This window comes from Rana temporaria, chromosome 4 (genome assembly GCF_905171775.1).
Source record: "Rana temporaria chromosome 4, aRanTem1.1, whole genome shotgun sequence".
Taxonomy (NCBI): domain Eukaryota; kingdom Metazoa; phylum Chordata; class Amphibia; order Anura; family Ranidae; genus Rana; species Rana temporaria.
In genome coordinates this window covers 8,384,064-8,408,767 of record NC_053492.1, presented here as the reverse complement: position 1 = coordinate 8,408,767, position 24,704 = coordinate 8,384,064, and the positions used below count along the sequence as shown (strand labels likewise).

Here is a 24,704-nt window from a genome sequence, read left to right as displayed (position 1 = left end):
GTGTTAGCACTTAATTTCCTGACTAGGGATGAGCCGAACACCCCCTTGTTCGATTCGCATCAGAACCTTTGAATGGACCGAATGTTCGCGTGAACTTTGTTATAACCTCTGTGTTGTGAGGGACACAAGATTCTGGTCTGGAACAATGGATGTTTATTTCAGTACAGGCTGTACACTGCAACATGCATCTCAGGACAGTACAGGTTATCTGCTTCCTACATGTGCTCTCTCTAAGATGGCTACTATACCCCTTGACCCTTGTCATCACTGCTGGGTGGAGCCAGCCTTAAAGTGCCAGTACATGTGGAACCCTTCAGGTATAACACCTTAGAACCCCATTAAAGTCTATGGGACTCAAATGTACGAAATCAAATGCTAATTTTAAAGGCTAATATGCAAGATGTTGTCCTAAAAAGGGTTTGGGGACCCGGGTCCTGCCCCAGGGAACATGTATCAATGCAAAAAAAGTTTTAAAAATGGCAGTTTTTTTGGGGAGCAGTGATTTTAATGATGCTTAAAGTGGAAAAAAAAGTGAAATATTCCTTTAAATATCGTACCTGCTGGGTGTCTATAGTATGCCTGTGAAGTGGCACGTGTTTCCCGTGTTTAGAACTGTCTCTGCACAAAATGACATTTCTATAGGAAAAAGGTCATTTAAAACTGCTTGTGGCTTTAATGTAATGTCTGGTCCCGGCAATATGGATGAAAATCATTGAGAAAAATGGCATAGGTTCCCCCTCCCCTAGGTCATTACCAGCCCTTTTGGGTCTTGTATGGATATTAAGGGGAACCCCTGCACCCAAATTAAAAAAAGGAAAGGCGTGGGGGCCCCCAGGCCCTATATACTCTGAACAGCACTATACAGGCGGTGCAAACAAGACAGGGACTGTAGATTTGTTGTTCAGTAGAATCTATTTGTAATTTTGAACTGTTAAATTTTTAAAGTGTAGCTCCAGCCAAAAAATAAATTTTTACGCTGTTTGGAAAACATAGGGAAGGGTTATTACCCCTGTAACATTTGTTTTGCTGTCTGTGCATCTGTTCAGAACATTTCACCTCACTTTCTGTCCCAATGACAAATGTTTTTTTTTTATTTTTTTTATTTGGGGTTTTAGCGCCTGGTTACTTCCAAGTACCGGTGTTATTGAAATTTAGAGGGCGATCAGAGTACCAATGACTCAAATGATCCAAATTTACAATGTTCAAATAGTACAATGTTGAACAGGGACAGAAAAATTGGGCCTTAGGCACTGGTAACTCTTTCAGCTTGGCTGTGCTGTGGGCTCATTCTGTTGTTGCTGGGGTGTTATCCCACCCCAGGGCGACAGGTGGCAGCAGCAGAGTTGAGACTTGGGCGTTCTTTTCCAGCAGCCAATCAGGAGGGAGTGCCCTCGCTAGGCATGCTGGGAGAGGGTACTTATGGGACAGATGCCATTGAGTCTGGGTCTTCTTCCAGTGTGGCACCCACCTTTAGGGTGACCACATCACGTCACCCCGGCGTTATTGCCTACCTGGCTGGGGCGTGCGTGCGTGCCACGTGGTGTTCCGGGACCATGTTGGCCTGGAACATTTGAGCAACGGCGGGGACCCAGTGATCGACTGGGTTCCCACTTTTGAAGATCCCAAGCGGTAAAGCTGTTGGGTGGGGAGTCCGTCTGAGGAGCGCCAATGAGAGGCTGGCGATCCAAAAGGATTTCGACAAACCACCGGGGATCAAGGTAGCCGGACACTGAAGGATTGATCACCCATCAGTCGGTACCTGGGCGACGTTAAGAAAGAGATCCAGGCGTAATTCTTCCGAGGAGGATTGCCTCCGTATCTGCAATCAGAGAGGGCCTGTGGCAGAGGTGTCTCCCTGAAGTCCATTCCAGGAGGGTCTGTGGCAGAGACTTTGTCCTAAAAAGGTTCGAGCGATACTCCGGCTGCCAGGTCAGTGAGAGAGGCCTGTCTGGGTACGCTAAGCCCACTCAGGCAGGAGTGGTACGGAAAGTGTTACGTATGGGAGCAGGACTGTTCCAAATACTACACCTGAATCTGCTGTTCTTCTTTCAAACTCTATCCTTTCATCACCAGTTCATTGATTTTACCCAGCTGTGTAATAAAGAGCACAGAAAAGACACTTGTTGCGGACATTCCTTTACTACTGCTATATGCACCATTCACCCCTAGGAATTCGGAAGAGCCACAAATGTGCCACCCAAAACAATCCAGCAGCTCCTCCGGGGGTAGTGCTACATAGTGAAACAAGGATTGGTGATAAAGCATCAGTGGAGAGGAGACACCTCTTACAGGAGAGAATTTCCCTTCCTAGGGGTAGATTTCCTCTCACTTCCTGATGTCTCCTTCCGTTTGCAAGTAGGAGTCGTTTGTAAGTTGGATGTTTGAAAGTAGGGGTCTGCCTTATATACTCTGCAGAAATATTGGGCCTTTGGTGGTGGTGCTGGTGCCACAACACTGTAAGTCCTCACAGTTACTCTTGGTGGGCACAGGAATGGGCCCTGCTGTGAAATATTAGATCAAGAATTGTAATTACATGCCCCTGTTGAACAGGGACAGAAAAATTGGGCCTTAGGCACTGGTAACACAACACAGCAACCCCTCACAGATACTCTAGTTGAAGCGCAGGAATGAGCCCTGCTGCAAAGTATTGCATCAAAAATTGTAATTACACACCCCTGTTAAACAGGGGCAGAAAAATTGGGCCTTGGCCACTGGTGGAGGTGCCCAGAACCAAAATTTTCTTACACGCTATCAGCACGATCATTGAGGAGGAAGAGGATAGTCACTCAGCATAACAGGATAGTCACTCAGCATCAGCAGTCTTGAAGGGATCTGACATTTCAAAAAAAATATTCGTTACATCAGCATCAGGTGCTTGGTAGCTGGTGGTGATCCAAGACTGATTCATTTTTATGAAGGTCAGCCAATTGACCGAGTTGGTGGACAGGCGCACCTTGTGATTGGTTACAAAGCCTCCAGCAGCACTGAATGTGCGTTCCGAAAGAACGCTGGATGCAGGACAGGCCAGTAGCTCAATTCCATACTGTGCAAGCTCTGGCCAGTGATCCATCCTCAAGACCCAGTAACCCAGAGGATTTTCGGTGGTAAAGGTGTTCAAGTCTGATCTTGCCCCTAGGTATTCCCACACCATGTAAAACAGACGCTGGCGATGGTTGCTGGAACCTGTCATACCTTGGGGCTGCGGACTAAAAAACTGTCTTAACGCATCAGTCACACGGCCACCTTCTCCACCGCTCCTTCTTTGACTGACCAAAGCCTCAGCAACACGTTGTCCAGGACCAGGATTTTGTAACCTCCCAGTCTCTGGGAACGTGTTGCACAGACCTTTCTGCAAGGCCTCCCGAAGATGTTTCATCTTCTGATCCCTCTGCGCTGGCAAGATAAGGTCTGCAACCTTACCCTTGTAACGTGGATCAAGGAGGGTTGCCAGCCAGTAATGATCCCTCTCCTTGATAGCACGAATACAAGGATCCTTCCGCAGGCTTTGCAGGATCAGGGAGGCCATGCAGCGTAGGTTTGCTGAGGTATTCGGTGCGGAGTCCTCTGGGTCACTGAGGACGACATGATCCGCAGTCACCTCCTCCCAGCCACGTACAAGTCCATGGGTTTCTTGGGACTGTAATTGATCCCTTGAAGACTGCTGCTGATGCTGAGTGCTAGGCTCCACCTCCATGCTGGCACAATCCTCCTCCTCTTCCTGTGTGATAGGCAGGCAAGCAGGAACACTGGCCCGGATTCAGGTAGAATTGCGCATTATTTACGGAGGCGCAGGGCAACGTTTTTGCCCTGCGCCCCCGCAAATTTGCTCCGCTGCCCTTGATTGACGGAGCAGAAGCTCCGTAAATTGCGCGGGCGCGCCGGCAAAATGCCCGGCGCAAGAGCACGCAATTTTTAAATGATCCCGTAGGGGGCGGGAATCATTTAAATTAGGCGCGTTCCCGTGCCAATCGTAGAGCGCATGCTCCGTCAGGAAACTTTCCCGACGTGCATTGCGGCAAATGACGTCGCAAGGACGTCATTTGCTTCAAAGTGAACGTGAATGGCGTCCAGCGCCATTCACGATTCACTTACGCAAACTACGTAAAATTCAAATTTCGCGACGCGGGAACGACGGGTATACGTAACATGGGCTGCCCCTGCTAATAGCAGGGGCAGCCTTGCGCGAAAAGCGCCGTACGTAAATTGCGTACGCAGGGCTCGCGCAACGTTGTGAATCGGTGTTAGTATGCAATTTGCATACTATACACTGAGCACAACGGGAACGCCACCTAGCGGCCACCGCAATAATGCAGCCTAAGATATGCGGGCATAAGAGCCTTATGCTGCGCAGATCTTAGGCTGCAGTCGGTTCCTGAATCAGGAGCATTCGTTACGCCAGGGCAAGTAAGCAATTGCGCTGTGTAACCTATGGTTACACAGGCGCAATTGCTTCTTGAATCTACCCCCATGTCTGGATAAAGGGGGCCTTGAGAGGTAAGGAAGTCCTCTTCCTCCCTCAGTTCTGCCTCAAGTGCCCTGTCCATTATTCCACACAGCGTGTGCTCCAACAGGTGGATAAGCGGGACAGTCTCACTGATGCATGCACTGTCACTGCTCAGCATCCTCATGGCCTCCTCAAATGGTGACAGGACAGTGCATGCATCCCTGATCATGGCCCACTGGTGTGGGGAAAAAACCCCAGCTCCCCTGACCCTGTCCTGGTGCCATATTGGCACAGATACTCATTGATGGCCCTCTGCTGCGTGTGCAGCCACTGCAGCATGGCCAACGTAGAGTTTCAGCTGGTGGGCATGTCACAGTTTAGGCAGTTCGTGGGCAGGTTGTATTCCTTTTGGAGGTCAGCCAGCCGAGCTCTGGCATTATATGACCGTCGGAAATACACACAGAGTTTCCTGGCTTGCTTCAGGACATCCTGTAAGTCCGGGTACCTACCCAAGAACCGCTGCACCACCAAGTTAAGGATGTGAGCAAAACAGGGCACATGGGTCAGTTGTCCCTGTCGGAGGGCGTAGAGGAGGTTGGTAGCATTGTCGCAAACCACCATTCCTGGCTTAAGCTGACGTGGCGTCAACCACCTCTGAGCCTGCCCTTGCAGAGCGGACAGAACCTCTGCCCCAGTGTGTCTGTCCCCCAAGCACACCAGCTCAAGCGCCGCATGGCATCTTTTTGCCTGCATACCTGCGTAGCCCCTTGAACACCTACGGAGCACCACTGATTCCAAGGACAAATTAGCACAGGAAGAGGCCATGGAGGAAGAAGAAGAAGAGGAGGGGGGTGGAGGAGAGAGGTGTGTCACAATCACCCATCTATAAGGATATACAGTACATACACACAGTACAAATCTGTTCACACTACAAGATATTTCTCGGGGGTGCAGTTCCTATGAGCTCCACAAGATGGTGATCTCACTTCTACCCAGACTGGAATTCTCTAAGGAATACAGACAGGAAGTGATGTCAGATACAGACAGGAAGATCCGAGTGAGAGGTAAGTCGGGAGGAAGTAGAGAGAAGACGTTGCTGGAAGTGGCAGCAGAGGAGGTAATAAGATCTTATTTTCCATTTACACCCAGTAACCCCGTCATGTCCGTCCTCTTCCTCCATAGTCACTGTGATGTCTTTTATCTCCAGCAGATGATGATACACACATATATAATGTGGAGACCTAGATTAACCCCTTCAGGGGAAGAACTTTACCCCACTTATGGGGCCGGGACATTCTCTTAATTTTAGAGATGTGTCACCTTTCCCCTCATCAGTCTATATACTAATGGATTATATGACTTTTTTTTTAGTGGCGGGGGGATTGGAATATGTATGTCTTTATTTTATACAATCAATGGAATCAAAGGAAGAAAGAGGGAAACATATAATTTGTAGTAGATGTATTGAAAACAAATGTCTCCATAATGATCCCGGTCTCAGATATTCATCCTAAAATGTGATCAGTAAATTCTCCGGAGTACACGGAGATCACAGGAATATGATGTGTCCTGGCAAAGCCCAAAGACAACGTTCATCTTTCCATTTGGGAGAAATTATTCTTTGTACAGAAATCTCACAGAGAGTCCCTCACAGGTCCTCACAATGTCCTCCAACCAGTCATAGAATCCTATGACATCACACTGACCTCACAGCTCCTCCTCCCAACGTCCCTCCAACCAGAGTCAGAGAATTATATGACATCACACTGACCTCACAGCTAGGGTTGCCAACTCATCCCTTTAAAAGAGAACACATATTAATTACACAGGTTCTGTGGCTGATTAACCACTTCCTTACTGGGCACATCTACCCCTTCCTGACCAGGTGAAATTTCAGCTTGTGGCACTGCGTCACTTTAACTGACAATTGCGCGGTCGTGCGACGTGGCTCCCAAACAAAATTGACGTCCTTTTTTCCCCACAAATAGAGCTTTCTTTTGGTGGTATTTGATCGCCTCTGCGTTTTTTTTTTGCGCTATAAACAAAAATAGAGGGACAATTTTGAAAAAAAAACAATATTTTTTACTTGTTGCTGTAATAAATAGCCCAATTTTTTTTTAAAAAACATTTTTTTTTCTCAGTCTAGGTGATACGTATTCTTCTACATATTTTTGGGAAAAAAATAAAAATCGCAAGAAGCGTCTGGTTTGCGCAAAAGTTATTGCGCTTACAAAATATGGGACAGAATTATTTTTTTTTTTTTTTTTTACTACTTATGGCGGCGATCAGCATTTTTTTCGTGACTGCGACATTATGGCGGACACATCGGATAACTTTTGACACATTTTTGGCGCCATTCACATTTATACAGCGACCAGTGCAATAAATATGCACTAATTACTGTATAAATGTGACTGGCATTGAAGGGGTTAACACTAGGGGGTGAGGAAGGGGTTAAATGTGTTTCCCTAAATTGTGTTCTAACTGTAGGTGGGGGAGGTGACCGATCTGTGTCCCTATGTACAAGAGACACAGATCGGTCTCCTCTCTCCCCTGACAGGACGTGGAGCTCTGTGTTTACACACAGAGCTCCACGTCTTGTCCCTGTAGCCACTGATCCCGAGTCCCTGGCGGACATCACGGCCGCCAGGCACTCGCATTGGCATCTCAGCGATGCGGCGAGCACGCGCGTGCCGCCGGACGCGCGCGCGCCTGCCCCGCTGGATGCGCGCGCAGGCCGTCTTTTTACGGCCTGTTAGGGATTCAGAACCACCCTGCGGCCGTATAAAGTCGTACGGCCGTCGGGTAGTGGTTAAGGAGGTAATTAAACTCATTTGATGCCTTATTTGCATTAAATTAGCCTCAGAATCTGTGTAATTAATATGTGTTCTGTTTTAAAGGGATGAGTTGGCAACCCTACTCACAGCTAACCCCCTTGGGAGAGCACTTCCCAGAGGAGGGTTAGCTCTTGCGGGGAGGAGTCAAGACAGCCGCCGTGGGACCCCAGAAGACAAGGATCGGGGGCCACTCTGTGCAAAACTAAGCTGCACAGTGGAGGTAAGTATGACATGTTTGTTATTAAAAAAAATAAACCTTTACAACCTCTTTAATGGTATGATGTCAGAATGCCTGCAACAAGCTTTTAACTTACATAATGTGGGGGTCCTGTGTTGGTAAATTATACCTCAGCCTGATGTGGGGCTTTAATGAATTGGACAACTGAAAGGTTAGATGAGGAGGATTCTGGGAATATAATTTGATTTTACTATTTGTGTTCAGATCTAGAGTTTTCCTCCTGTGAAGTCTGGAGATCCTATGACCATCACATTGCCTCCACCTCCCTCCCTGATAGAATAGAGATATAAAAAGAAGACTCTAGAAGTCACCAGAGTCGATATATTTTTTTTATAGATTTTTACAGCTAAGACATGCGTTAAGGGCCCAATTCGTTAGTAAAAGTATAGATATATCTAGATTCCCCCTTATAGGAATATTGAGAACTCATGGACCAAAGGGGTTAGTATCCAAATTGTACACATATTTTATGCAGGCCAAGATACGGGACTCTCCGCTTCAGATTAAGAGGAAGTGGCAAACGATATGTCCATCTATGACGGATGATATTTGGGTGAAGCATGCTTATCACATTTGACAGTATCACCTGCAAGCAATAACAGATTGATACAGTTTTACATAATACACCAGGTTTATCTTACACCGTATAAACTAAGCCTGATGGGGCGAGTAGTAAACGCGGAGTTGAGCAAGATGTCACCTACCACGGGCTGACTTTGAGCACATGATGTGGTCTTGTCCCGGCATCAGTAGAGATTGGAAACAGGTCTTGGATATCAGAAGTGGTGGGAGGATGCGTCCCATTCACTCCAGAAGTATGTCTATTGGGGTTAATCGAGAGTCAGAAGTGGAATGTATATGCTAAGACTTGTTTACAAGAAACTTTATTTATGGTCCGCAAACAAATTGTACTTGGATGGATGCAACCTACACCTCCTTCGAAGGGACAATGGCTTGGGCCGGTAAATCAAATACTTCCATATAAGAAAATATTGTACGAGCATAGAGGAACACCCCAGAAATATTATAGAATTTGGGATGAGTGGTTGAACTCTTAGTGGTGAACAAGTATAAGAGGTGCACAAATGGAAGGAAATTCTGATTATTGGAAGTCAGTCGGGGGAGGGGGGGGGGCGATGCAACCAGGGTAACGGGGTAGTTTGTTTTTGTTTCGTTTTTCTTTTTCAAGGTGGAATGTAATGCATAATGACACTTTTTTTTCTGTTGATGTGGTTGTATTTATGAAATGGGAAAAGATTTAAAGTGGTTGTAAACCCCACTTTATGACTTTAACCTACAGGTAAGCCTACAATAAGGCTTACCTGTAGGTATAAAGAATATCTCCGAAACCTGCACGGTTTAGGAGATATTCCCCTCGCAATGCGCTGCTGACGTCAGCGGCGCATGCGCAGGGGGGATCCCCGGCTAAAGGACCGGCAGCCGCCGGACCTTGCCGAATTTAAATCTCCCGCACGCACGCGTGGGAGTGACGTCATCGCCGCTCCAGCCAATCACAGCGCTGGAGCGGCGATACCCGGAAGACACGCCGGAGCAAGATGATTTCTCGCTCGGCGTGAACCAGGTAAGTTTTACACACTTCGTTCCGAGGTAAGTATTTCATAATGAGCTAATATGCGGTGCATATTAGCTCATTATGACTTTTGCCTTGCAGGAGAAAAAAATGTTGATGCGGGTTTACAACTGCTTTAATGAAGAAATTTAATAATATTGACGGATATAGACTCCAATGTCTATATCCGTCAATATTATTACATTTCTTCATTAAAGCGGTTGTAAACCTGCATCAAATTTTTTTGAAAGAATAAAATAAAAACTTATTTAAAAAGAGAGATCATCAAGGAGAGGTGAGCAGTGCTGGGAATTCTGGGACATTATCCAGTAACAGACAAGGGATGTGTCTGGATGGTGACTGTATCATTGTGTGTGTCAGGTTCCTATAAGGTGTCAGGATGTCACTGTCTATTTCTCCATGGAGGAGTGGGAGTATTTAGAAGGACACAAGGATCTCTACAAGGACGTCATGATGGACAATCAGCTGCCCCTCACATCACCGGGTAAGAGGAGACTTTATTGTAAAGGAGAGAGCAGTACGGAGGCTCCACCTAGATCCCCCATCATCTGATAAACACATAGAAACAATGTATTCAGTCAGTGTGTGTGTTTCCTACAGATGGATCCAGTAATGGGAACCCACCAGAGAGATGTCCCCGTCCTCTGTATTCCCGGGATTCCACACAGGAAGGTCACACCATCCCTCACCATCATCAGGTAGATGAGGAACAATCACTGATAGTATCATTAGGATCTGTACACTATCTGCTTTGTTACCGTTGATGTCATTTTTCTCATATTCAGAGTGGAAACCTGAGAGATACTATAGTTAAGGTTAAAGAAGAGATAAAAGATGAGGATGATGAGGATGGGGTGATGGAGAAGTCAGTGTCTCTAAAAGAACACAAAGATCTGTACCAGGACACCATGGTGGAGTCATCCAGCTACAGGAACCCACCAGAGAGATGTCCCGGTCCTCTGTATTCCCGGGATTCCACACAGGAAGGTCACACCGTCCCTCACCATCATCAGGTAGATGATTGACGATTATTGGTAGTTATGATTTATATACAAGTATGTTTGCTTCAATCATTGATTTTTCATACATCCAGAGTGAAAGCCTTGGGAATGATAATATTAATGTTAAAGAAGAGTATAAAGAGGAGGATGAGGAGTATGGAGTGATGAAGGAGTTTTCAGAAGGACACAAGGATAAGATGGAGCCACCTAATACCAGGAACCCACCAGAGAGATGTCCCCGTCCTCGGGATTCCCATGATTCCCCACAGGAAGGTCACACCATCCCTCACCATTACAAGGTTGGTGGGACGGCGTATCTAGAACATGGTCTCAGAGATAATGTGTGGATTTTTTATGTTTTACAGATGATATTCACTCTCATTTTCTTGGTTTAGGGTGAAGATCGGCTAGATATAAAAGTTGGGGTGAAAGAAGAAGAAGAGCCTTATGTGAGCGATGATGGAATAATAAGGGTTATTGTAGAGAAAGACACTCCTACAGAGATCAGCACAGGTGGGTCATTAACACTAAATACATTCCTCCACCCATACTGCTCACTCTTTTATTGCAGTTTTACGACATACAGACATAAAATAAAAGGCACAAACAAAAACTACAACACCGATAACAGAATGCTCCTAATCCTGGCAATGTGCAATTATAAACTAGATATTACATCTACCATTGGATATAAACATCAACAGAGGAGTTAGCGATATGGTTTTTAAACATCCTGGGCATAACAGAAGTTCTTGTTTAATACAAGACTCACAAGGTGAACCCCTGTCAAGGTAGTACAGGGGAGAGGGTCAGTGGGCTAGCCAGCCATCTGCCCCATATTTTGTGGAGCACTTTAGTCCTCTTAGGCCGGGTACACACGGACAAACATGTATGGTGAAAGCGGTCCGTCGGACCGTTTTCACCATACATGTCTGCCAGAGGGCTTCTGTACGATGGTTGTACACACCATCGTACAGAAGTCCGCGCGTAAACAATACGCGGGGCGTGTCCGCGGTGTCGCCGCGTCGATGACGCGGTGTCGCCGCGACAATGACGCGGCGACGTGGGCGGCCCGCCTTTAAAATGCTTCCACGCATGCGTCAAAGTCATTCGACGCATGCGAGGGACGGCGGGCGCCTGGACATGTACGGTAGGTCTGTACTGACGACCGTACATGTCCGAGCGGGCAGAATTCCAGCGGACTGTTTTAAAACAAGTCCAGGAATATTTGTCTGCTGGGAAAAGGCCCGGCGGGCAAATGTTTGCTGGAATTCTGCCCGCTCGCGCCCACACACGACCAAACATGTCTGCTGAAACTGGCCTGCGGGCCAGTTTCAGCAGACATGTTTGGTCGTGAGTATGGGGCCTTACAAGTGTCAAGGGTACGTTTATATAGAGTCAGGGAATCATTAACCAGTTTCAGCCACATTTTCTGCATTGGGGTCTCTGACCCTTTCCACGTCAGCAGGACAGACTTCCTTGCATAGAAATAGAGGATGCAAAGTAATCTCTTAGCCTAAGGCTGGACAGCGAGGTCACCAAATATGCCCAGCAGACAGTTTTTAGAGTGGCAAACCCAGTGCAGAAGATATGAAGGAGCCTATGTCAACCCAGAAGTCGTGTACCAGTGGACAAGTCTGTCCACAACCACGGAAGCAGTCAGCAGAGGGGGATAGTCCCATTTTATACAATCTCTAGCAGGGGTGAGGTGTGAATGATGGATCATTTTTAGTTGAATCACCCTGTCCCTTGAGGAGATAACAGAGGTTTTGAACGTATCACAGAACTCGGACCAATCCTCTTCTCTGATAGAGATATCAAAGAAGTCCCACCTCTCTTGAGCCCTCTGAAACCTAGGGTTAGTGCCTGTCATGAGAGTGGAGTAATACGTGGACATAAGTTTTAACTGGTTCCGATCTTTCAGAAGTTTTCCCAGGTCAGGTGTCTTAAAAGGACTGAGCAGAGAACCAAACCGAGTACATATAGCATGTCTGAGTTGGTAATGGTAAAATAGGTATGTCGATGGGATGTCAAAGTCTGTCTGTAGTTGAGAAAAGGATTTAAAACCCTAGGGGTATATAGATGACATAGGTATTTCACTCCCTTTGATGTCCATCTGATGGGGTCAGGTATAGAACATAACTCCCAAAGGTTAGGGTTGAACCACAAGGGACTGTTGGGGGAGATCTGTCATGAATCAGTGGACATTTTTGCAACTACCATTTGGAATAGGAGGGAGATTTGGATTATCGAAAATGCCCGGTCCAGGTGGTGTGCATCCTCTATAGACAATTTTGCGGAGTGTTTGAAATGAGGAAACTATGGCTCTCTCAGTAGTGGTGCAGGCTTAATCGGAGTTAGGCTGGAGCCAATCATGAATGTTAACCAGCTGAGACGCTAGGTAGTAAAGGTAGGAGTTAGGGAATGTCAGACCTACCATAAATGAGGGGAGGCGCAGAGTTTCTAGCACAGCTCTAGGGGACTGCCCGTTTCAAAGGAACGCAATACAGATGGAGTCAATGGGCCGGATTCACGTAGCACTTACGCCGCGTAAGTGCACATATGCGCCGTCGTATCTATGCGCCTGACTTTGAAAGCAAGATACGCCTGTAAATAGGCTTCATCCGACCGACGTAATTTTTCTACGCTTTCGTGTCGTGGGCGCATATTTACGCTGGCCGCAAGGGGCGCTCCCATTGATTTACGAATCGAATATGCAAATGAGTGAGATATGCCGATTCACGAACGTACTTGCACCCGGCGAATTTACGTTACGCCGGCGCAACGTTGGGAGCATTTGCTTTGTGAATTCCATGCTTGCCTCTATGCGTTGCGTCGGCGTAGCGTAAAAGAGATACGCTACCGGGGCATATATATGCACCGATGTATGTGAATCCGGGCCAATGCTTTTAAAAATGGATTTGCGAATTTTGCACAGTGAATTAGCCATAACATGCAGTAGTTTAGGTAAGTAAATCATTTTAAGGACATTGGCTCTCCCCATGAGATTTAGGGGCAGATCTTTCCACTATTTGGTCTGTGTCTGTAGTTGTAGCAGTAGGGGGGGCGTACAATATTGGCAATATACAAGGATATTGGTAACTGAACTATATCCCCTACATATCTAAAAGAAATAGCAACTTGCAGTTTAGAGTTTGAGTGAATCAGCGGGAGTACAGTTTGATTTAGTGGAAATAGCATCGATTTATTCCAGTTCACCCGGAATCCAGAATAGTCACCAAACGTGTTAACTTCAGACAAGAGGTTCTCAAGAGATGTATGAGGGTCCACTAGATAGACTAGAGTATCGTCAGCATAGAGAGATATACGCTCTTCAATGTGATTTATAGGAAGACCCTTAACCACTTCCGGACCGCCACATGTACATATACGTCGGCAGAATGGCACGGACAGGCACATGTACGTACCTGTACGTGCTCTGCTTGACGTGGGTCGGGGGTCCTATCGGGACCCCCCCCCCCCCCGGTACATGCGGCGGTTCCCGTGGCTTCAGGAGCGATCCGGGACGAGGGCGCGGCTATTCGTTTCTAGCCGCCCCCTCGCGATCGCTCCACGGAGCTGAAGAACAGGGAGAGCCGTATGTAAACACGGCTTCCCCGTGCTTCACTGTGGCGGCTGCATCGATCGAGTGATCCCTTTTATAGGGAGACTCGATCGATGACGTCAGACCTACAGCCACACCCTCCTACAGTTGTAAACACACACTAGGTGAACCCTAACTCCTACAGCGCCCCCTTGTGGTTAACTCCCAAACTGCAACTGTCATTTTCACAATAAACAATGCAATTTAAATGCATTTTTTGCTGTGAAAATGACAATGGTCCCAAAAATGTGTCAAAATTGTCAGAAGTGTCCGCCATAATGTCGCAGTCACGAAAAAAATCACTGATCGCCGCCATTAGAAGAATACGTATCGGCCTAAACTGAGGGGGAAAAAAATGTTATATATGTTTTTGGGGGATATTTATTATAGCAAAAAGTAAAAAATATTGCATTTCTTTCAAAATTGTCGCTCTATTTTTGTTTATAGCGCAAAAAATAAAAACCGCAGAGGTGATCAAATACCACCAAAAGAAAGCTCTATTTGTGGGGAAAAAAGGACGCCAATTTTGTTTGGGAGCCACGTCGCACGACCGCGCAATTGTCTGTTAAAGCGACGCAGTGCCGAACTGTAAAAACCCCTTGGGTCATTTAGCAGCATATTGGTCCGGTCCTTAAGTGGTTAATCATTGGAGAACAATGAATCCTTACAGCAAGGGGCTCCATAACCAAAGCGAACAGGAGGGGCAATAAAGGACACCCCTGCCTAATGCCTCTAGTAATTGGAAAGGGCTCAGTGACCTGAGTGTTAATTCTCTGTTGGGAAAGCAGTGATGTATAGAGTAGCCATATCCACGCTATGAGTCAAGGGCCAAACCCATATAGCTGCAATACCCAAAATAGATAATGCCACTCTACACTAGCAAAGGCTTTATAAGTGTCTAGTGACACAATCACACGGGTAGAGGTACAGTCACGGGGATAGGTCAAATTGTGGAACAATCTACGAATATTCATTCTGGTTGAACGGCCTGGTATAAATTCTCCTTGATCACTCGCAACAACCACATTCAAACGATTGGCCAGGATCTTGGCAAGAATTTTAACATCCACATTAATTAAAAAGATAGGTTTATAAGGGTCACATTTGAGCAGATCTTTCCGTGGTTTGAGTATCAAAATAATTAGAGCCTCTCTTTATAGAAAGAGGGAGCACTCCATCTTTCAGGGCCTCATTATATGTATTGAGTAAGATGGGACTCAAGAGGTATCGAAATTGTGCATACCATTCAGCTGGAAAGCCATCCAAGCCCGGTGTCTAATGAGTCGGGAGTTGCGAAATTGCCAGGGAGAGCTCCTCAACAGAGAAAGGTTCGTCCAGTTCAGTCCAGGCTTGGTCAGAAAGTCAGGGAAGCACCGTCTGGGTCAAGTAGTCGTCCAGTTGAGTATTGGAGTGGTGGGCCCTAGTAGTGTATAAATCACAATAGAAGGCGAGGAAGGCATCTGTTATCTTCTGAGGGACATTGCTAACCTAATCCTGAGAAGTTAGAATCCTAGGAATAGAGATGGGAGTACGGTCCAGCCTAGTTAGATATGCAAGTAGGCGACCCGCCTTATTGCCGTGCTCGAATGACATCTAGTGAGGTCCAAGAGGCGAAACTCATATTCCCTACCACTATGTAGCCATGAGGTCCAGGTAGCCGGATCAGGATTCACAGCATATTCTGCTTCTGCATAAAAAATAAAATTGTATTTTTTGGATCCTCAGTGCAATGCTGGGTGTTCTTGTGCAAAATTCCAGTAATGGACATAAAGGTGCCTCGTAGCACGGCCTTAGAAGCCTCCCAGGCAGTTGGGGACTAGGGATGAGCCGAACACGGTTCGCAGCAGTACATGCGAACAGGCAAAAAATTTGTTTACACCGAGACACAAACGTGAAAGTGCTAATTTTAAAGGCTTATGCCGCGTACACACGGTCGTTTTTTGTGATGAAAAAAAACGACATTTTTGAAAACGTCATTTAAAATGGACGTGTGTGGGGAAAACGTCGTTTTATGTCTTTTGAAAAACGCCAAAAAAAAAATTCGAACATGCTTCAATTTTTTGTGTCGTTTTTCAAAACGTAGTTTTTTGTGTCATTTAACCACTTAAGGACCGGACCAATATGCTGCTAAATGACCCAAGGGGTTTTTACAATTCGGCACTGCGTCGCTTTAACAGACAATTGCGCGGTCGTGCGATGTGGCTCCCAAACAAAATTGGCGTCCTTTTTTTCCCACAAATAGAGCTTTCTTTTGGTGGTATTTGATCACCTCTGCGTTTTTTTTTTTTTTGCGCTATAAACAAAAATAGAGCGACAATTTTGAAAAAAATTCAATATTTTTTACTTTTTGCTATAATAAATATCCTCCAAAAATATATAAAAAAAACTTTTTTTTTCCTCAGTTTAGGCCGATACGTATTCTTCTACCTATTTTTGGTAAAAAAAATCACAATAACCGTTTATCGGTTGGTTTGCGCAAAATTTATAGCGTTTACAAAATAGGGGATAGTTTTATTGCATTTTTATAATTTTTTTTTTTTTTTACTACTTATGGCCGCGATCAGCGATTTTTTTCGTGACTGAGACATTATGGTAGACACTTCGGACAATTTTGACACATTTTTGTTACCATTGTCATTTTCACAGCAAAAAATGCATTTAAATTGCATTGTTTATTGTGAAAATGACAGTTGCAGTTTGGGAGTTTTAAACCCGTGCATGCTCAGAAGCAAGTTATGAAGCGAGCTTGAATGGAACAGAGTGCCGTCGTACGTGCTGAACGTAACCGTGCTTTGCTAGAGCATTTGGAAAAAACGATGGTGTGTATGCTCCGTCGTTTTTAAAAATTAAGTTTCAAAAACTGTTTTTTTCATCACATAAAACGTTGTTTTATTCTATCACAAAAAACGACCGTCTGTACGCGGCATTATATGCATAAAAAGTGTTCTGGGACCGGGTCCTGCCCCAGGGCATATGTATATATGCAAAAAGTTTTAAAAACCTCTGTTTTTTTGGGAGCAGTGATTTTAATAATGCTTAAAGTGAAACAATAAAAATGAAAAATATTAATTTAAATATCGTGCCGCAGGGGTTACCTTAGTATGCCTGAAGAGTAGCGCATTTTTCCCATGTTGAGGACATTACCACCGCAAAATGACATTTCTGAAGGAAAATAAATAATTTAAAACTACTCGTGGCTGTAATGTATTGTCGTGTCCTGGCAATATAGATAAAAATCATTAAAAAACCGCATGGGTCCCCCCCCCAGTCCATTACCAGACCCTTTGGGTCTGGTATGGATATTAAGGGGAACCCCGCACCCAAAAAAAAAATGGCGTGGGGGTCCACCAGGCACTATATACTCCGAATATGTACTATACAGCCTGCCCTATATACTCTGCAGAATATTGGACCTTAGGTGTTGGTGGTACCAGAACACTGTAAGCCCTCACAGTTACTCCTGGTGGGTGCAGGAACGTGCCCTGCTGTGAAATATTAGATAAAACATTATAATTACATGCCCCTGTTAAACAGGGGCAGAAAAATTGGGCCTTGGGTGGTGGTGGTGCCACAACACTGTAACCCCTCACAGATACTCTTGTTGGGCGCAGGAATGGGCCCTGCTGTGAAATATTTAATCAAAAGTTTTAATTACATGCCCCTGTTAAACAGGGGCAGAAAAATTGGGTCTTGGGTGGTGGTTGTCGTGCCCTAAACCAAAAATATTGTTAGAAGCTAGCATCATCAAGATTGAGGAGGAATAGGATAGTCAGCAAAGGCATTCTTCAAGGGATCCCACATCCATAACAAATTCAGTCAGTTACATCAGCATCAGGTGCTTGATAGCTGTTGATCCAAGACTGGTTAATTCTTATGGATGTGAGCCTATCAACGGAGTCTGTGGACAGGCTCCATTACAACCCTCCAGCAGTACTGAATATGTGTTCATAAAGCACGCTGGATGCCGGACAGGCCAGTAGCTCGAAGTAGCTAGAAATTGTAACCTCCCAGAGTCTGGAAATGCATTTCTCAAACCTTTCTTCAAGGCCTTCTGAAGATGTTTCATGTTCTGCAACCTTACCCCTGTAACATGAATCAAGAAGGGTTGCCAGCCAGTAATGATCCCTCTCCTTGATACCACAAATCCTAGGGTCCTTTCGCAGGCTTTGTAGAATGTAGGGAGGCCATGCGGCGTAAGTTTGCAGAGGCATTCGATTCTGAGTCCTCTGGGTCACTATGGATCAGATGATCCATAACTACCTTCTCCCAGCCACGTACAACTCCTTGAGTTTCTGGGGACTGAAAACCATCCCTTGAAGACTGCTGCCGAGTGTTATTCTCTACATTCATGCTGACACAATCCTCCTCCTCGGCTTCTTCTTGTGTGTTTGGCTGGCCCGCAGGAATGCTATCTTGATAAAGGGGACCTTGAGAGGTAAGGAAGTCCTCCTCTTCCTCCCGCTATTCTGCCTCAAGTGCCCTCTCCATTATTCCACAAAGCGTGTGCTCTAACAGGAAGACTAGAGGAGCATTGTCGCTGCTCACCATCCTTGTGGCCTCCTCAAACTGAGACAGGACAGTGCATGCATCCTTGATCAGTAGCCACTGGAGTGGCAAAAAGAAGCCAAGCTCCCTTGGCCCTATCCTGATGCCATACTCACACAGGTACTCATTAATGGCCCTCTGCTGTGTGTGTGCAGCTGCTGCAGCATTGCCAATGTTGAGTTCCACCTGGTGGGCATGTCACAAATGAGGTGGTTGGTGGGCAGTTTGCATTCCCTTTGAATGTCAGCCAGTCAAGCACTGGCATTGTAATGACCACAGACTTTTTTGGCCTGCCTCAGGAGATTTTGTAAGCCTGGGTACCTGCTCAAAAACCAGTGAACCACCAAATTCAGGACATGTGCCAAACATGGGTCAAGTGTCCCTGTCAGAGGGCGGAGAGGAGGTTGGTGCCATTGTGGCATACAACCAATCCTGGCTAAAGCTGGTGTGGCGTCAACCACCTCTGAGCCTGCCCCTGCAGAGCTGACAGAATCTCTGCCCCAGTTTGGCTCTTGTCTCCTAAGCAGACCAACTCAAGCACCGCATGGCATCTTTTTGCCTGACTGCTTTTATAGCTCCTTGAACGCTTGCAGAGCACCACAGGTTCAGAAGACAAATCTGCAGAAGAGGTCATAGAGAAAGAAGAGGAGGGGTGGGGGAGAGAGCTGTGGCAGAATCGCCACTAGCATTTTGGAGGTGTGGTGGCGGAAAAAGCTCCAACAATACTGAATCCTGTCCTGCATCCTTCCCAGCTGCCAGCAGAGTTACCCAGTGTTCCGTGAAGGAAAGGTAATATCCCTGCCTATGCCTGCTGGACCATAAGTCAGCGGTAATATTCACCTTACTGCTGACCACTCTTTCCAACGAGGCCAAAACATTGCCTTCCACATGTCGGTAGAGAGCCAGAATGGCCTTCTGTGAAAATAAATGTTGTTTTGGAACCTGCCACTAAGGTACAGCACATTCCTCAAATTCTACCAGCTGAAAAGACAGCAGTTGCAGTGCTAGCAATTTGGCCAAGCTAGCATTTAGACGCTGAGCATGTGGATGGCTGGGACCAAAATTTATTTTTATGGTTTAGCAACTGGGGTAAGGAAATTTGCCTGCTAAAATCAGATGGTGGTGTATTGCTAGAAGATTGGCTGCAAGTACTTGGGACCAGTGGTGTATTTAGGTTTTGTGCTGCCCTAGGCCTGACTAAACTCGTGCAACCCCTAATTTAAATATGATCCACCCCTTCCTGTCAATTTTCCAGTGGGGACACTAGTTCTGAGGGCCTGGGGTGGGGGGATTCCCTTAATCTGCAGAGATTTCCTCGCACTTCTTGTTTGGCTAGGGGGCAGGAAATAAAGGGAAATTAACATATGGCTTTAACCATCCCTTACTCTATCCAAAATGGAAAAAAAAGTGTTGCCTATAGTTCTACTTTAAGCACAAATTTCTGCTAAATTTATGGAGGACAAAGAGGATATAACCATGCCAGTGGTGCAGCAGAAAACATGTAGCACAGTGATGAAGGTGAATGTGGTCCAGGCATTGAGCAAAGGAAGGATTGGGGGCATGAACAAATAAATCCATCTGTTTATTTTTCTCATCAGCAATCAACAGAAACAAAATTAAGATTCCTTTAATATGTACAACTGACACAAGCAAAGGATTGCAGGAGTGTCCTACTACCTACCTGCCAGGTATAGATGACCATGTCAGTGTCCCCTTTGTCTGCACCATCCCCATCATACCGGCAGCAGTGCGGCCGGTTTATGGGGGCGCCAGACCGATTTGTCTTGCGGTCCAGTCCACCTCATAAGACTGGCGCTACACTAAAAGTGTAGTGCAAGCCGGCGGGGACTCTTTTCTTGCTGCCTCCCTGTAAAGTGCTGCCCTAGGCTTGGGCCCTGTTGGCCTAGGCCAAGATACAGCGTTGCTTGGGACACCTATTTCTATACCTTCATTCCTCTCAGTGCAGGTTTTTGAGAGGAATAGAGGTATAGTAGTGTTGGAGATCCCAGATGAGGAGCGAGGAGAAGTCCGCCTTTTTCTTTGATGTGGGTCTTTCAAGTGCTGTTGCCAACGGACTGCATGGCAGGTCGTTATATGTCTGGTCAAGCATGTGGTGCCCAAGTGGCTGCTGTTCTGGCCACGCTTGATCCGCTTCAGACAAAGGTTGCAAACCACAACAGTGCGATCTGCTGCACATGTGTCAAATAAGGCCCACACCAAGGAACTTTTAAAAGTCAGCGGGGAGTCAGCAGCGCCGAAATCTGCGGTGTGATGCAATAGGGTGGCTGTCCCCTAGAGGACATCCTGCCTCGTTGGAGTTGTGCCTCCTCCTCTCTTCTCTCAGGCACCCGAGTACAGTCAGTGACCTCATTATCCCATCCCTTCTTGTCACTGGAGCAAACTTGGCAGTATGCTGCAGCTGGGGGAACATGACTGCCAGTTTATTGTCCTTCTTGGGCACCCCCTCTCTCTAGGCTCACGTTACTCCCTTCCTCAACCTGGGAACCAACATCGGAGCCTTAAAATCGCTGCGCATCCTCTAGCAGCATGTACCCGACACTGTGGTTGAATAATTCTGGGGACTCCTCCATGCATGATGGTGGGGCTAAGGAAGGAGTGACTGTGATCAAGGTGCCAGTGGAATAGGCCGCTTTGGCAGCTGCATTGGAAGGCAAACTACTCTGAGCCTGGGTGACAGAGGATGAGGACGGCTTTGTTATCCACTCTACCAACTCTTCTGCATGTTCTGGCTCAATAACATGGCCAGCAGTAGAAAAAAAGGACACGCATCAGAGGATGCACCATGTCCATAACCAGCACTGTTGACTGTAGACATAGAGCCTCCTTCCCCTTTTTTAGTGGCCTATGAGCATCTGCCTCTCCTTGGTGGCCTTCCGGACATGATGGGCCAGATTCTCTAAGATTGTGCGGTGGCGTAGCGTAAGCCATTTACACTACGCCGCCGCAACTTACTGGAGCAAGTGCCGTATTCCTCAAGCACTTGCTCCGTAGTTTGCGGCGGCGTAGTGTAAATGGCCCGGCGTATCCCCGCGTAATTCAAAGGGGGCGGCTTGTATTTAAATTAAGAGCGCCCCCGTGCCGATCGAACTGCGCATGCGCCGGGCTTAAAATAGCCCAGTGTGCATGCTCCAGTTCCCGACGGAAAACGTCAATGACGCCGACGTGTGCGTCATTCACGTAAAGTCGTATTCAAGAACGACTTAGGAAAACGACGTACCCGACGGGAAAAGACGACGTGGACCCGACGCCATACTTAACATGGCATACGGCGGACTGGCGTAAGGTTACCCCTCATATAGCAGGGGTAACCTTACGCTTACGCAAACGACGTAAGCGACGGCTACGCGACGCAAATTCGTTGGGGAATCGGCGTATCAGGCTCATTTGCATAAACAAATGAGACCTGAACGTAAACGCCACCTAGCGGCCGGCGGCGAATTACATTTAAGATCCGACAGTGTAAGTGACTTACACCTGTCGGATCTACGGCATATCTATGCGAAATTGATTCTAAGAATCAGAGACATAGATACCCGGGCACAGAAACAGAGATACGACGGTGTTTCCTGAGATACACCGTCGTAACTCTTCTGAGAATCTGGCCCGATGTATATTTTGTTTTGCAACACCACACTACACTGTGTACACCACCAGAAGTGTAGTAGAAACTGTACATACTGTATTAGATACTGTGTACACCACCTGCATTGTATTAGCAACTGTACTACAGCTGCACTGTATTCTATACATCACCAGAAGTGTAGTAGACACTGTACACACTGTATTATATACTTTAAAGTCCCAATCTGAGGAATTCATGTTCTGACTCTAGATACTGTGTACCCGCCTGAAGTGTATTAGAAACAGTACACCACAGAATGCACTGTAGATATAGGCTACACTGGATGCTACGCTGCCTTTGGCCAATTATGGCTCTCTTATCACAGGGCGCTGGGATTAGCTAAAACATGCAGGGCAGGTGCATGCTCTGGCCAATCATCATACATCAATGCACTGCGATCTCACAGTGCATTATGGGGCGTTCTGCAGCGCTCAAACTTGACGCGAATGCCCCATAATGTTCGCTCTTCGGGCAAACGGGCGAACACCCAATGTACGAGTCGAAAATATTCACCTGAACATGAAGCTCATCCCTATTGAGGACTCAACAGTGCCCTGATTCATACACCAATAATCCGCAATGTTCTTCCTTCAGTCATTCTGTACTTTCTCATCCTCCAACCAATGGGAGTTCAGCTGCCAGACAAAAGTGCTTGAGTTTGGCAGGAGGAGGAGATCCACAGAAAGGGGGCATAATCAGACATCCCTCAGGGAAGGTAGGAAGCCGCCTGCACAACAGTAGTGTGGAAGGAGTGTCAAGAAAAATGTTGCTCCTCTGGTTGCTTTCACTGCCACAGCTTAGTAAGACCATACACCTGGGTCCAGTCAATAAATGAGGGGTAGGGCCTACCCCCACCCCCCTAGCATTCTATGGCAGGATCAAGAACAGCATTAAAGTCCACAATATAGAGCAGAGGGCCAGGGATTCTAGACAGCAGCATCAGGGATAAATTTGAAAGTAGGTCTGAGGAAAATGGAAGAGAAACATATATGTTCACTAGTGTAAATTAGACGGAGATAATTTGGATAGTGATATTCCAAGAGATAAGTTTTAGCACATTAGCCATATTCAGTCATATACAACATAACAACATAGGGAGGATCATGGGGAGATGCAATACAACAATTAAAACATTGCACAAGAGAGACATCGGAATAAATGCACTGTAGCAAATGAATCTGCAATAGGAGCAGAAAAAACAACAGCAGAAAGTCCAGAAGTCCAGCCAGTCCCGACAACTAAAATGTAAGTGGGGCCAAAAAAGAAAAAAAACCTGAAATCCCTTTCCCCCCTACCCTGCTCAACCATCCCAAACATAGTGAGCTTTGGTTCCCTAAACAATAAAAAAAAAAAACCTGTGGCCTCACCACCTACTGGAGTGGGGGAGGTAGTGGGTCCAGAGAGACTCTCTGAAAGGACAAACGTTCCATTCAGCAGGATATAACAGTAACCTGTAAAAGAAGGGATAAACAGTGGTAGTCATATAAGGCAAGGCAGGGGTTACCCGCCGATTAGGACAGGTGTTATAGCCTACAATGGCATCTGACAGTTCCGTCACAGGGGTAACATATAGCAGCAAAGGAGGAAAGACAGGGTGGGTGCAGTCCTCAGGTCATCTGTAGCAATGGAGTATAGGAGGCAAAAAGAAGGATAGGTTGACCCACAGGTGCCCAAGCTTGCATCAGGAGAGATGAGTAATGAGGCAGAGAGGAAGAAAAACTACTGAGTACAGCATCAGTGGTGGCGTTGTCTATGTTGTTTCCTAAAACGAGTGTCTATCCAGGCCATAGCATTTTTTGGACAAGTGCAGAAGTGAGCTTTACCCTTGTCACATACCTGATGGTGATGAGCCCGAGTTGCAGAGGTCGGCCTCCATTACGGCTCCCACTCGTGGCCCCCTGATAGGGTAACAGAAGGCACAGGAGTAAGGAGTGGCACGGGTGCCTGGCAGGATCAACAAGAAGAGGAAGTGGGTCAGTCCAGTAGAAACTTCCTTGCAGGAACTGGAATACCGGAACTGGACCAGCTCAGCAGACAGGATAGGTCCACTAGACTGGATCAGCTTAGCAGACTGGAACACCTCACCAGACAGGATCAGCTCAGAAGACAGGATAGGTTCAATAGGCTGGATCAGCTTAGCAGACCGGATCAGCTCAGCAAACTGGACTGGAACTAGGACAGACTGGAATCGTTCAGCTGGACTGCAACTAGGAGAGACTGGAATCGTTCAGCTGGACTGGAACTAGGACAGACTGGAATCGTTCAGCTGGACTGGAGAGACTGGAATCGTTCAGCCGACAGGAACAGACTGGATGGTCAGACTGGCCGGGTCGGATATCGGGCGGACAGCGAGGTACAGGGGTGCAGACAGAAGGGTAGTGAGAACAGGCCAAGGATCAGGTGCAGGCGGATGGCTGGAATAGTCACAGGTAAGCCGAGTCTTTCACAGGTAAGTCTCAGATCAGGTTTCAGATACTCAACGCTGTAGAGCAGACAGCAGGGATGGTGTGTGAGAGGCCGGCTTAAATAACCCGCCTGGCTCCAACAGACGTGTGCACCCGTGCACGCATGCGCGGTTGAAGCCGCGATCGGGAACCGCAAAGTCTCAGTCGCCTGTTTCTGGCAGGATCTTCATGACAACCCTCATTAATGGTTCGCAGCTTAGCAGGGAAGAGCATTGCATATGGCAGGCCATCAGCTCGGAGGAGGTCTTTCACCGCAGCAAAGGAAATATGCAGGTGTTGAACTTCAGCAGAGAAATCTGGATATATGGAGATATTGTTACCATTAAACTTTGGTGG

General features: G+C 46.6%; 1 protein-coding gene across 1 annotated transcript in view; it reads left to right on the top strand.

Moving 5' to 3' along the window:
- Window positions 1-10,350: 10,350 nt before the first annotated feature.
- LOC120935485 (gastrula zinc finger protein XlCGF17.1-like) overlaps window positions 10,351-24,704 on the top strand; it is a gene marked incomplete at both ends in the record, with an annotated part of 47,333 nt that continues 32,979 nt past the window's right edge. The window contains 2 exons of the mRNA XM_040347536.1: window positions 10,351-10,410; window positions 10,507-10,624. Coding sequence (XP_040203470.1) covers window positions 10,351-10,410; window positions 10,507-10,624 — 178 coding nt within the window. The remainder of the gene's footprint in view (window positions 10,411-10,506; window positions 10,625-24,704) is intronic.